The 15,513-nt window shown below is 35.6% G+C and overlaps 1 protein-coding gene across 11 annotated transcripts in view; it reads right to left on the bottom strand.

Moving 5' to 3' along the window:
* Nucleotides 1–668: 668 nt before the first annotated feature.
* The window catches only part of LOC131150429 (uncharacterized), a 32,439-nt gene continuing 17,594 nt past the window's right edge, over nt 669–15,513 (bottom strand). For all 11 annotated transcript variants that reach the window (XM_058101134.1, XM_058101136.1, XM_058101137.1 and 8 more), the window contains 3 exons: nt 8,656–8,777; nt 8,423–8,535; nt 669–1,085 (listed from right to left, as the gene is read on the bottom strand). In XM_058101134.1, coding sequence (XP_057957117.1) covers nt 978–1,085; nt 8,423–8,535; nt 8,656–8,777 — 343 coding nt within the window. In that variant the 3' untranslated portion in view covers nt 669–977. The remainder of the gene's footprint in view (nt 1,086–8,422; nt 8,536–8,655; nt 8,778–15,513) is intronic.

Raw genomic sequence — 15,513 nt, 5'->3', positions numbered from 1 at the left:
AGAGAGCATGAAACGCTGGCAATTACTTCTCATGATATTAACAACAATAGTAGCTATAAATAAAAAATCAGTATAAAGATAATATAATAGAAAGCCACATGTCAATCACATAATGATTGTTAATAGTCCAAATTAATAAGAGAAAGGAGTAGAGCATTTGAGTGGTCCAGGGAGTTGAAGGTGCCAACGCCACCCCCTTTAGGAAAGAGAAATGCCAATAACCCCTAAAGGTGGCTGATCTATTGTCTCCGCCTAATGGCGATATTGAAACATGGAAAATAAAAGAGTTGGCAGGATAGATAACGATAGATTCAGTTTTAAAATGGAATGCATGGTTTTCATCAAATTGCAAAAGTACATTTAAGAGCATAAATTTCGAATCTTAAATTTAAATTTAGATGAATTTAAGTAGAACTAAATATAATTTTACATATACTTTGTCTATATCTACACAAATTTAAGGCCAAATCTTCTCCCAAATAAAGGAAAAAGTAAAATGCTCCCACAAAGAGCATTTGAGCCTAGCACCACATCAAAAGGGCTTCTGAAATGAATGCCAACCTCAAAAATGCATAAATCGCTACTCACTTCCGACAAGCTGAGAGCTCCATCACTGGCGAAAAGGAAAAACATGCATTGAAGTAGAGATGTCAAGCTGCATCTCATGCTGTAACTAAAATCTCTTGTAATTTATTTGCAAACCAACCATTGTGTTGTGTAATTTTTCAAACAGGAGGATTCACTAAAGGGCCAAACAAGAAAGGGGCCAAACCCTCGTACATGCGAGGTAAATACTAAAAAACAAAACCAACTTACCCTAACATAATTCAGTAAACAGTAATTTGTTTTTCCTCTAAATTTTATATCTATATAACAGGGAACATAGCTCATTTCATGCTGTGGTTCTAGCCAGTTTTGCATTTATGCAACCGTAAATTCAACCGACACAACCTGCTAATGCCAGATAGTGGCAAATATCACAAGCCCAGCTTTTTTCTCTCCTCAAGTTTCAGTTTCAAATCTTCTTCAGATGGAACTTTACCCCCAGCTTTCAAGGCCGAGCACCACCATGCCATGAGCTCATCCTGTGAGAAAGATTTTTTTTTTTAGAAAAAAAAAAAAATGAGGAAAAAAGGGAGGGTATAACAACTTTAGGAAAACATAACACAACAAAGGGGCATCAATCAAGATTTAAAACCATTATTCATATGGTGGGGTTCCCAAGATATTTCCTCTAAATTGCATGATAAGTCTCACCCAATTATACATGTTTTTTATCCTACTGAAATGAATAATTTGACAAATCTTTCTTCAGTGCTAATTGACAAAAGACTGCCCCCGCTAATTAGGCTGCCTATTTAACAAACACAGTAGCCTTCAACTACTTCGCAATGGCAAGGGCCTTTGGTAGGCATTCTCAACAATCTCTTGAGAATACAACCCAACCTCTCATAATTTCCTCTTTAAGAGCATTGACAAACCTACATGCATCCTCCACAATACTGTACAAAGCATAAGCTTCTCACAACGGTTCATATAACTAGTCACTGTTGGGATTTGGTTTTAGTTGGTGCTACCTACAATTGGGTTTGCTGGTAACAATTTCATGAATAGGTCCATGGAGTCCTTTTGAGTCTGTATACGATTACAGAGCTTCCCATTGATTTTGTCACTTAACCACCACATGCTCATATGTCTAAACCTCTTGTTCACACAACTCTAGCCCAGTATTTCCTTTAGGAAGCTCCATGCCCACACCATTGGTCCATTCTCCATCCTAACATGGCACTTGTTTCCCAGGATCTAAGATGCCCTGCAACATTGTGGTCCCCAAGAATCACGATACTAAAAATATAGGATTTTCAGAAGTATCGGATTCCTATATTTGTTTTAAAAGCATATTATTGGTAGATTCCTAGAAATGTGGCATTTGGGAATAATAATAAAATAACTATATTTTTCAAAAATATTCTAAAGTTTAATGAGTGATGCTTCTTAGAAACACTCGTACACAGTATTTTATTCATGACATCTGTGAGTTGCATGCAAAGATTAGGCACATAATTACCACGAATTATAATGACTATAAGCTTGTTGCTAATGTGCATCATAGGTCTATAGTAAATATTTGGGTGACTTGAATTCTACCCCAGAAATTCCTTTAGAAAGCTCCATGCACGACACCATTGACCCATTCTACATTCTTATGTGGTATGTCGTTCCAGAGATCTAAGATACCCTCCAGAATTGTGACTCCCAAGAACCATGATACTAATTGAATATAGGATTTCCACATTTTTTTTAAAAGCATATATTATTCATTGAATCCAGAGACTGTGGTATTTGGAAATAATGACAAAATAACTATATTTTCCCAAAATATCCTAAAGTTGAATGGTGACGCTTCTAAGAGACTTGTACAAGGTATTTTAGCACAAAATTCAACAAATAAAACAAAATAATAAAAAATTACTCAACTCATTAGAAACACAATATAAAAAATAACAATTAAAATAAGGGAAGACGATGGTAGAAAAATCGTAAAGAGGAGAGGGACAAACAATGTGAGATTGGGAATGAAACAAAAACATGTGCGAGTGTTTTTAAATATTTTTAGAGCTATTTTTGTTAGTTCATGCTTGTTAAAGAATTGAGTAAGCCATCACAATCATTGGTTATAACATACATCTAGTATGCGATAATGACCATAGTACCCTCACTATCTTTTAGTCACTTAAAATGTTTGGTTCATAGGCTAGGTTATACTCGGCTAAGATCCCTTGACCCATGTTTGGTGCAATACATCACTTGAATAGAACTGGACTGGAAGGACTTTTGAGCCATTTTATGTGGGATAGGGCTGGCCGGCTCTTCCCCACCGACCAACGCCACCTAGCCCAAAAAAAAATTTTAAATGGGCAAGGATGCTCCAAACCCACCCCCCCAAAAAAAAAAGAAATCCAAATTATTGGAGAAGAGAATCATCATAGGTTGGAAATTAGAATCAGGCCTCAAATTCATATGCAAAAAATCACCCCCAAACCCACAAACCATTTCCGGTGACAGCCGAGTAGGAGGATGATTTGGTCGGGTTGAACCTAGGCAGGGAGGTGTTGTTTTTGATGCAGTGGAGCCATGGGAGCTCAAAACCGGTGTTGATGACCATGGTGACGTTCTACCACAGAGTTCTGATGGTGAGAGAAATCATGAGACTAACACCATTGTATTTCCTCTCTCCTCACCCTGTTTCTACCCTTCTAAAATTTCCACACATAGACAGATGAGACAATTTTTGGAATCATAAATTTCCATCTCTCTCCCCCAAAACCACATGGTTCAGGTTTCATCCCATTTTGAATCCCAAAATCCAATTCCCATTCCAAGATTTTCCCCTTTCATTTCATTTGCCTCACCAACCTCACCTGTTCCATTCAATTGCCACCTGTAATGATGATTTCCAATCACTTCAACTCCTTTTCGAACCCATTTCCATGTCTGAAAGCCATCTCTCTTCTCTGTCTCTGCTCTGTTCTGTTTCTCTCTCTAACCCATTTTTGCTCATCTCAATCACTGATTCTTGCCTTGCCCCTCCAAACCCAGCTAATCATTTTCCAGTCCTATACAAAAATACCACTGAACAAGCTTCCCTTCCACAGCAATGACTCGCGGTTACTCCTGCCATCAATATCATCTCTCAGTTCCTCAAACCTGAAAAAATGGAGTTCATTTTACAGGGCTGAAAAACCTCATAGATCTGCATGCTACTTTTTACCTAACGATAGTCAATAATAATAAATAAATCAATAATAAGTTAAAAGGTATTTTGGTCTTTTTAATGAGTAGTCTATCCCATGGATGCTACCACCGAAACATGGTTAAGAATAATAATCATGGCCAGTCCAGTCCAATTCAGTTCTATCCAATCCAATCCTATAAACCTTAGCCAGCAAACCAAACGCACGTTTAGGTAATAATACTAAATAATCAACAACCTTAACATTCCCCCTCAAGCTGGAGGATTGATATCAAATGCTCCAAGCTTGTTACAAATCGATTGAATATTTAACTGGAGCACCCCCTAAATCTTTAGAACATTTTAGCAACTTAGCATCCAGACTTCACATGAGGGGTTTTAATAAGCTTATGCACTAGTTTCTCTTCGAAAAAAGACAGTGAACTTTGACTTGCTTCATCCTCTCATGGAGCACTGGAATGGAGGCAATGTGCAGAGCAGCCTCTTTATCACATGTTGACTCCATAGGCCAAGATTGTGGAAAACCATGTCCTTCCAACATGCTCCTCAACCAAATCAATTCACATGTAGTGTGTCATGGCCATATTCAGACTCGGTGCTCGAATGGGCTAGTTTGTTTCTTACTCTTCTATAATACTAGGTTACTGCCATCAACAAACACATAGCAAACATAGTAACTAGGGGATCTCCTATCAGAGTGTTACCCAACCCAATCTGTTTCTGTATAACCTTGAATAGGAGTGGGACCATGATTTTGATGTCTTTTTTGGTGCACCTTCTTAGGTATCGCAACATACAAATGATAGCATCCCAATGGCTCATTCAGGGAGAATCAAGGAATTGGCTCACAATGCTTGTTGCGAAATATATGTTTGGTCATGTGAATATGAGGTCGTTTAATTTCCTACAAGTCTCCGATCATGGTTAGCTAACAAGTTGCCTACAAGAAGTAATAATTTGCTGTTTGGATCTTGACAACTAAGTTTTGTCTTAAAGATCCAAAACATACTTCCCCTACAACAAGACAGTCCCCATATGAGATCTAGATACTTCTATATCAAAGAAGTATTTTAACGGATCCAAATCTTTAGTATAAAACTTTATTTGGAGAAGTATACCCTATGAATGAATTTCTGACTTTATTGACTATGGAATGTGTTTAGAGAAATAGTTCATTTAAGGGGAGTTATACTTGATAATGCATGATATATGTTGAAAGTACTGAAAGTTTGATATATATTCTGATATGAGTTTTGAAAATTCTAATATTCATAAAATGACTTGTTAAGGATATGCTTATTGTATGGGGGAGCCTTATTAAGACTTTCTCATTTTTGCTCCTTATTTATCATCATCAAAAATGGGGAGATTGCTGGCCTAACAAGGCTTAATCTCGTTTTGATGATAACAAATCAAGGTCACTTAACATGTTTGTTTAAGTTTCAAGGCTTAAGTATTTTTATGAAATCAGGTGAGTATGCTTGAAGAGCTTGAATGAAGTTTACACTTAAAACTATGAGCCATGATGGATATAAAGCTTCAAGTCATGAGGAACATAAAGTTTATTGAAGCATTGATCAAAGCTCAGAAGAATACTAAAAGCTTTACAACATGAAGACTTAGGAACTTAAGAGAGTTTTATCTTGTTAAAGTCTTAATATTGAAGATTGAAGCTCTTAGGATTTATTATGGACTTAGAGACCCGATTTTAACTTATAGAAAATATTTTCATAAAGCCTAAATTAAGTTTTCCAAGTTACAAGTTTAAGTTTTTGGAACCAAACTTTGAAAAACAAAATGTGGCTAAATGGTTAGGCAACTGATGACATAGCATCAGGAGACTGATATGCTACTAACTTTGTTAATGAGAAAACAGAACAGGATCAAGCAACTGAACCATCGTGACCAGTCGATTGACCCAATACTGACTTTTTGAATGCGCTATTTTTAAAGAGTTCAGGCGACTGACCCTATGGCCTAGTCAACTGATGTCTATGTTTTAAACTGTTAACAGCGCGGAACTTGTTTCTAAATTTGGATGATTTGGTTTCCAAACTAAAAATAAATTTTGGGGAAAATGGTCTAAAATATTTCTATCCTATATAAAGGTATTATTCTCGCAAATTAGGTTAACTCACGACACACATAGAATTCACAAAAAATGAGTTATATTGATGAAATTCTTTTCTGAACGGCTGCTGTGTGTTCTTGCTGAAACATTGAGAAATTCTGATTTGATCTTTCGAAACCCACACTCTATAATCATATTATTGGTGATTGATCTCGAGCTTCATCTCTTTATTGATTTTATTGAAGTATATTGTGATTCTAACCTGTACAAATCTGCTCTTTTGAGGAGTATTTCTATTGTACAAACAATCTTGTTTTGTTTGTTTTGTTATTGACAGTTCAGGGCTTTGAATCGTTGCCTAGCAAGAGTGTTATTCTTGTTAGAGAGGCATCTCCACCTTGAACGGAGAGAGGGATACTTCACCTGGTAACGAAGTGGAAAGGAATGCAGATTGCTTGAGGCAAGGACGCAGGCTGTTGGCTGAACCTTGTAAAAAATCCAGTGTTCAACTCTTCTTCCCTTACTCTTTAAATTCTTGCAAGATTATAACCTGCGTGTATGTTTATATATTTATTGAGAACTTGCCGAATATTGGGAACTTACTGAATATTTGATATTGATTATGATTGAACCAAGTTGTATCTTAAAGATTGGTTTATACTGTTGGATTAAAAATCAAATAAGCCTTATCTCTGAATCCAGGTGCAAAATTGCTGAGGTTAAGTATTGGTTATTGATTATTTGTTTGAAGCATAAGTGCTAAGACAATCATAGTTGTACTACTGAAATTGTGTCTTGAAAATATTGAGTATGGCTGGAAATCATTTTCTGTTAATTGCTCAACTGAATTAATTAAAGTTTGAGTTTGAGTTTGGATTATAATTTCAGATATCACATTCGTATATAACTAGGACTGCTATTGGTATAGTACGGTCGCTGATTAGATTCTTGTGTTTGTGTGATTGTGGTGATCTAAATTAAAAGGGTAAAACTAAACTAAAATTCCGCTAAGAAATTTTAAATACCCAATTCACCCCCTCTCTTGGGAATATATATTTAATTTCACAAAGGATCCAAAGTACACAAACTTTTCTTAAGAATAGTTACGAGCTTACAACAAGCAAATATGCCAATATACATAAGATTTTGTGAGCTTGAAAAAAATTCATGGCCGTTGCACCCACTTTTCATTATGTAACATCCACTACTTCCACTACACACCACACTCATCACCATTAGGTTGTGGATCCCAATCTAATAGCTTAAGCTTTTAGGTAAAGTGATTATCTAACAGAATTCAAATTCAATCAGATTTCCCTCTGGTCACATCCCCTCTTCCTCCTATACAACCCTCTTTTTCTACTTCCTCAACTTTCTCCTCTCTCTTTCCCCATCTCCCTGCTATCCTACTTCATTATTATTCCATTTTAGAGGCAACTTTTCACAGAGGCAGTGATTCAAGGCGATGACCCTTGCACTGTTTGGGAGTAAGGAATTTGAGTATTGGATCTGATATTGTGGGTACGTCCAAACACAACGCTAGAAGCATTTCAGTTATAGTTGTCAGTATTCCTTCATGGATTCCTAATTTCCTGCATTGTACAATCATCTCAAGGTGTTGTAACAGTTGTTATCACGAAAATTACCATATCAAACTTAAAATAGCATGATGGAAGCAAGGGTGCAAGAGTTTAGTTTAAGTCAAGGATGCTACCCAGAGCAGTATTTGTGCAGGAACTATGATACTGCTAAATATATTTGTCATGTCAGCAAACATGGGTATCATCACAATGCACTATCGTAAATGGTCATCATGTTTGAAATATTAGAAGTGGCAATTAGGGTGTATGAATGTTCTTACAAGTATGACGAAGTGACTACAGAGTAGTGTGGCCACTCGCCAGTGCAATTGAAAATCCATGACTTCTTCAAAACAACACTTGATTCACTGGTAGCAGAGACCACTGATATTGTCATAACCATTTCCTTAGGTCGGCCCCCGGGGGGGAGGGGGGGGCAGTTCTAAACAACTCACCAATGTAAAATGAACTCATCACAAAAAAATTAGCACACAGTTATCTCAATTGTCACCTTCCCTCTTTTCATAATGCTTGGCATGGAAAACCATCAAACACAAGTGTTTTGAATATGTCCCCATCTAATATTTCATAATCAGTGAAACTAAAGCGCCATTATGTATCTTCTTAAAAAAATTGGGAAAAAAAAACACCATCATCTTCCACAAATTATTTTCTGGTTGCCTGCTTCTGTGATAAAAAAAATAATGATATAACTTGAGGAACATACAATGGTGTACCAAACTGTACATAACATGGTATGGACAAACACAATGATATAAAGCTTACCACAGAAACTGTAATGCCAGTCTCTAACACAGATACAAGGTGTCACCTCAAAAAGAACCCAACACATGCACACGTGCTTACACACACACACACACAGATCAATATTACTATTTGACCAAGTCTGTACCAACTCACATGCAACACACACATGTAGTGTGCATCAACAATGGCAAATTGTAGGTACAAAAGAAATTGCTGAAAATAGAGTTTAAAAAAGTCAAAAAATTTTACCTCAAGGAAATCATGGTTGGAAATATTTCGACTTTCAACTAAGCATTCAACCCCTCCAATGTTCACTGAAATAGGATTTCTAGATCCCTTTGTTAATCTCTTTTGTTGTGCCCCTGTCAACACAAAAGGGGAAAAAAATGGAAAGAAAACAAAAGTTGATACATATGGAAATAGACATCAAAGAAGTACATAAAAAACCATTATTTATAGAGGATTGTATAATCTAATTATACCAGTCACAGTTACGCAAGCCACGTGGTAGCCTGTTCCCCCCAGCCCTTCTTTCCAATTCCCGAGCCGCAAGCGCAGGAAAAAACCATCAAGAGGCAAGAGTGAAGTATGGCTTTTCATCCATCTGAGGCCCATGTATTGATGCAAGATAGAAGCGATCAATTATGTAATTTGAAATGTAATAGCAAAAACTATGTAAGTGCAGATTATGATAAAATAGCACCCATCATATTTGCTACTTCAAATGTAACCTTTCAAGTTTAAGTTTGGTTTCTGTCAGTGAAAAAAATCATGCAAGTGGTTCAGCCAAGGTCAAATTTGCAAAGAATACTTCACTAACAATTCCCCAACTTCTACAAAATAAAATTCCGCCACACCCAAAAAATAAAATTAAAAAATAAAGGTCTTGTAATAAGGTATAAAGCCCCAAAATTACCATTCACATAAAATAATTGAAGATGGCACCCCTCACAAAGCATCTCACAAACTATGCTACATAAATATGTGTAGGTCTGCTAAAACACCTTTCAACCTACGAAAACTTAAGTTTCCTATTCCAATAAGAAGCGGCCATATATCTTCAGCTTCCAAATCCTATCTAAACCCATTTAGAAGAACCTTATTTGAATTTAAGCCAAATTCCGATAAAACTCCACCTTGGCTACAATTCTCCTTTGTATACGAAATCTTATTCTTTGGTGTTTGTCTATAGAGTCCATCATGCACCTCATTACTTCATCTTCAATGACATTCCCCATCAACTTGTGCAAATTACTAGAAATTCTCTCATTCCATTGCTACCAAGACACCTACATTAAAAACTCCAACTTGAGCAGAGTACCCATATCCAAGCGAATCAAGTCCATCCAAAGATATTTAAATTTTTTCCAAGATTTGGCACGTGCCTAACATAGTGACATCACCAACAGCATTCACTCTTCCATCATTAAGTTCGATGATCATTTTTCCAATGTCTATGACAATTTCTTTTCCATCACCGTCCATGATAATAGACTCTTCGCACTTTTCGTATGTGTGACACCACTCCCTTCTAGAGTACAGATGATGGGACTAGCCCAAATCAAGCAACCATGCATTACTCAAAATTTCTCCAAACTCTTGAACTCTTAGAACAATATCATCATAATATTTGTCAAACTTGTAGCTACCTCTTCTACTCTTCCTTTATTCTTCTCCTGATTTGTCTACAATTGTTCTAAGTCTTCATTCATCTTCTTGCAAAAGTATTGAACGTACTCTATTTTGTGACAATAGTAGCACTTCTCATCACAATGGTCCACCTTCAATTTAGAGTTTGATCAAGACTTCTTCCAGTTAAAATTTTTCTTGTGTAAAGAGCTCCTTCTGCAATCTGAGTTCACTGGAAAAGCTCCACCTTCACAGTTGCTCCTAGGCTTCTTGAATTTCTCATTCTCAATACCAATGACAATCAACTCCTCTAACTTGAGCGCCGCCTTTCTAGCCAATAGACGGTTAAAAAGTATTTAAATGTATTCTAATGATTTTTCCCACCTCCATCTTCAATTCATACAAATCTTTACTCAAAAGAATTTATTTGCAAGGGACTTACACATGTTAATTCCCTTTTATTTCTCCAACGGCCCCTTTGGATGTCTCATTCAAAACACTATATTGAAGTTAGAAGCGACAGAAAATCATAGTATTACTTACTGTTCTTAGCTGGACCCCAAACTCTCATTGCTTGTTCTTCCCATTTTCTTGTGTGCAATGCCTTGATCTGTCCTTGCTGCAGGAAAGCATCCCTCAGAATAATACAGCCACAGGCTGAGCCCCAAATTGGGAGCACTTAAAAAAATGTGCTTATGGCACTTATCTCGTAAAATAAGTACTTGTAGAAGTAAGTATGGTTTGGCTTGACAAATTAAAAAAAAATTACTTAACACAAAAGTACTTTCAGGAACCACTCCTTTATGAGAAAAGTGGATTTGGAGAAACTATTAGGATAGCTGATTGCCCACACATAAGTGGGTAGTATAGGTAGGCGGTGGCAGGTCTGTAATTTTAATGAAGTTCAGTGGCAATCTTGTAATTTCAAAAAACTTCTCTGCCTCTCTCTGTGCAGCTTCCCTCCCTTCCCCTCTTTCTGCAGGTGCTCCCCAACGCCCTGGAACCCTCTCCTTTTACTCCACCTCCCCTGCTACAGCAACACTGTCGCTGCTGCCACTTTTTTTTTTTTTTTTGGTAAAAGAAGGTGATACCTCCATTTATTTATTAATAAACCCTCACTTTTGGCATAGGAATACCGTGGTTACAAGTTAACACCAACCAACCAAACTAGGACAAACAAAATTAAACATAACTAACAAAGGAGAAAAAAACATAAAAACAATCAAAAAACAAAACAAAATACACCAAACGAAACTCTAGAGATGACCTAACGACGAATGGAAACAAGACCCCACCTATCCATCCGAAGGATACCTTTTCAGAAAATGTGGTAGAAGGTGTTGTTCTTCGTAGATTATATTATTTCCCCTTTCTCCTTCTTTAGCAAGAAAATCAGCAGCACTGTTGCCTTCCTCATATTGATGAATCACCATGACATTCACTCCTTCTAACTCTGCCACAAGCTCTTCCCAAAATTCTCAAAGATACCACAAAGTACATCTACATTTCCGAAACCAATCAACTACAATTCGTGAGTCACTTTCAATAATCACATTAACATAATGCAAACATTTACACAAACGAATTCCTTCCCTAATTGCTTTTAATTCCGCACTATTATTCGTACCATTACCAAAATAACTTGAAAAAACCACTTTTACCATGCCATGGCAATCCCGAATAATTCCTCCACCTCCTGAAGTACCCGGATTGCCCCTACAACTCCCATCACAATTAAGTTTTATCCACCCTACTGGAGGTTTAACTCATGAAATAATTTTTCCAAGCCTCTCGCAAACTCCCTGATGCTTAATTTGAAACTTATTCAAAATCTTAATCTCCGACTTCTTCAATTTTTGAAAAGAAATGGTGCTTTCAGCAATAAAACTAACCCAAAATCGAACACTTTTCCACATATGATCTGCACTTTGATAAACTCCTTCCATTCTCACTTTACATTTTCGATTCCAGAGGCACTATGTAATCAAACATGGAATCAGCCCGATTAAAATACCTTTAATAGACGATTTTTTTGCATAGTGGAACCAATTTGCCATTTTATTTTTCCAAGGAAGAGATTTTTGGAAAGGAATCCCCAAAACCACACTAGCCCGACGCATCGCTGCCGCACTTCCTCCTCACATTGTCACCAGTTGACTCCTCCTCCTCAAGGCTTCCTCCTTGCTTTCTTTCCTCACCAAGCAACCCAAATCTGCAAAGCCTTCTGCCAGCATCAAGCTTCCTCCTCATCCTGCACCCTCCAGCTGCTTCCTCTGCCTACATCCGTCCCCACCTCCCACCCTCCACCTTCCTTTGGAAACCCAGATCTGACTTGCTGTGTTGTGTATGCCTTCTTCTTTTTTTTCTAATTTTTTGTTTTTTAAACCTGGATCTTGATAAAATCTCTTAATAATGCGAATTATAAATAGTGGGTAAAAGATAATAATTATTTATTTAATGGAAAATATTAAAAATTTTAATTAAAAAGTCAAGTAACATAAAATTAATTGAATTGTTAATTAAAATATTAATAATGTTAATTTAAAACATTAGTTAAAAAGATATTATTATTTTTATTAGCTGTTATTAATTCAATTTAATAATTATGTATTATTTTTTGTATATAACCTATTAAGTATATATTGAAAAATAATATTATTATTTTTAAATTCATACAACACTTGCAATAAAATTCAATATCCAAACAATATTTATTTTGTTAGCACTCATAATCAGCACTTTTTTTAAACACAACCAAACAACACTTATGACTTTCAACACTTATTCAACACTTATTAAATTCAATTTTTTTTATAAAAGAACTTATGCATAATTTTTTTTATAAAAGAACTTATGCATAAGTGGTTCTAAATGATCCCTAAAATTATTTTTACCATTAAATAGCTTGATCCAAATTTTGCTTTTGCAGCTCTTTGCATCATCAATATCACAAATTCTACAAAATCAAGCCTTTTGGCTCTAAAGACAGTTGTTAATAAAAAAAAAAAAAAACACACAAGAAAAAAAAGGATGCACAAAATTAAAGTAGTTAGGCCAAGCCCTACTCCATAAAGAATACTACACTAACAATAAAAGGATTAAAATTCCTAAGCTCTCACTCAAAAAACCAAATCCTAATACACTCAAAATCCATCCCAAAAAAATAAAGGCTTCATAAAATTACCAGTAACATAAAATAATAGAAGATGGCACATCTTACATGGCCGCTCATACCATGCTGCGTTTCACAAACCAAGACATTAAAATGCCCTATGTCAGCTACAACACCTTGCAAGGGAATTTAGGTTTACTATTCCAGTTAGCAGCCAGCCATATATCTTCAGCTTCCAAATCTTCACCGAGCCCATACAGCACAATTGATTCTATGTTTTAAGGAGCATGAGTCTATCTAAACCATCTTTGAATATCAGCCAAATCCCCACAGTTCCTAACCCGTAGGTACTATCAAGTCAAACTTTTATCTTTCTTTAGATCAGGAAGAATGAGAAAATTGCATGTCAAATGCAAAGACTAGGGGATAGCAAAAGAAAATGCTTTAGGAAAGCCATCTTCTACCCGACATGACCTTAAGGATTACAATAACATTAAAGTATGCAGGCCAAAAGAAGGAAACTCATTAATAAACCAACATGAGATGGTTGCCTTTTGAATTGTGTAGTGTATCATATCATGTATCACAAGTTTTTTAACAAGATAAGAAATTTTTTTATAAATGTACACACAATTAGATTGAGATAAATTAGCAATAAAATGAAGTATGGTATAACAAAGAAACCATTTCATGCATGCTATAAAGGTTAAATAGTTAAATGTGAGACCAAAGGACTATAGAAGTGTTTATCAAAATTGCCTAGAATTTCATTGCATCATATACCAACATTTTTCTAATTAGTTCCAAATAGCAAAATAACCAGGGATTTCAAACCAAAAATTTCACTTGAACCTCAACCACCTGCATCATTATATGCATATCCTATGGGGACCACTCCCTTCCTAACTGCTTTCCTTTTTTACAAGCTTAAATAAGCAATGAGAGACAAGAACATCTACGCTATATACAAAAGTACAAATAGTGTAAGTCATTTTATAGACAAAAATATCATTAAATTTTAAAAAAAAACCAAAAAGTCCCACAAGATGTAATTGTAAATCAATTTCTGGGTAAAAATATCCATATTTACAAAAGTAAATTTTTATAAGACCAACATTCCTAAAATAAGTAAATTTCTATACTATATATGACCAAATATTCTTAAAAGAAATAAATTTCTATAATATATATATATAGTAAATTCAATCAAATTAGATAAAATTATATTTAGAATGTATAGAAGTTAATGTTTGAACTTAATAAAAAAAAAAAGGGTTCCTTCCATTTGGTTAAAAAATAAATTAGACAGACACTAGATATGATATCTACGTCTATACCTATATTATAATAATAAATTAATAAAATTACGAATACTATAAATCATTTTATGACAAAATATATCCCTATATTTTAAAAGCAAGATTTGGATCTACAAAATTCATTTCGTTCAAAAAATAAAATAAATGCAATGGTATTATAAATGTTAACTAAAATAGAAAAGGGGTTCTTCACTGTTGGATCCTTCTACAGGAAGCTCTTTCCTTTGGAGTGAAACAGCTTTAATTTCCCTTGGACTCAGATTTGAAAGACAATTGCCCCCACAAAAGCTGCCTTTCTTGCCTGGGAGGCAACATATGGTATCTTGAATTTGGATAATTTGCAAAGGGGTCTGTTAGTCGCCAGAAGATGTCCCCTTTGAATGGCTGCACAGACTCAGTAGAGCACATCCTCCTTCATTGCACTTGGACCAGGAATCTTCAGAATACGGCATTGACTCTGATTGGACAATGGTGGGTTACTTACTCTGTGGTAGGGGAACTCTAGGCCTGGAAAGGGATTCGGGCAACAAAAGGAAAGAGAAAGGCTATTTCCCTCATTCCCCTCGCAATTTTCTGATGCCTTTGGAAAGAGAGGAATAGGAGAGTGTTTAAAAATTCAACCTCAGCACTCCAGATCAGCAAAGAGCACTGGTTTACAGCGGGTCAATAGCTGGCATAGTGGGACTGTTGTTAATGACTATAATGTAATCTTTGATTTTTGTCACACCCTTCAGGGTGCTCAACTTGTTGTACCATGAGCTGGCATCCCCTTGATGCCTTTTCAATAAGCTTTCCTTTATTTATCAAAAATATATATTTGTAAATTAAATTCTAACAATTATTAATTCATTTTAATTATATATAAAAAAATATTTTAAAATTACTAAATAATTTTACACAATATTATTTACATGCAATCACTTGCAATGCACATGACATATTTACTAGTAAATAAATCAGAAGTAGAAACAACCTTGAGCTAACCTTGAGACAAATTTTGAACCATTAGATGTCCCTTAAAATCCACAAAGTTATGTCTAATACACTGCCTTCCCTTCCCGAAACAAGAATATTGAACAGACTTTTGTATCAATAAAAATAGAAACTAAATGCAATATCTCGAGTATGCCTTGAATTATTGTGCCTCAAGCTTAGTGATGCAGGGGTTCTTTCCCAGGGGGCAGAGCAGAAGGCAGAGTCCACTGAAATTGCACCGTAGAATTATCAAGCAATATAGGTGAGTACAATTGAATAGACCTCTCGTCCCAATCAATGCACAC

This window comes from Malania oleifera, chromosome 3, assembly GCF_029873635.1.
Source record: "Malania oleifera isolate guangnan ecotype guangnan chromosome 3, ASM2987363v1, whole genome shotgun sequence".
NCBI lineage: Eukaryota > Viridiplantae > Streptophyta > Magnoliopsida > Santalales > Ximeniaceae > Malania > Malania oleifera.
This window is presented reverse-complemented; position numbering and strand designations above follow the sequence as displayed.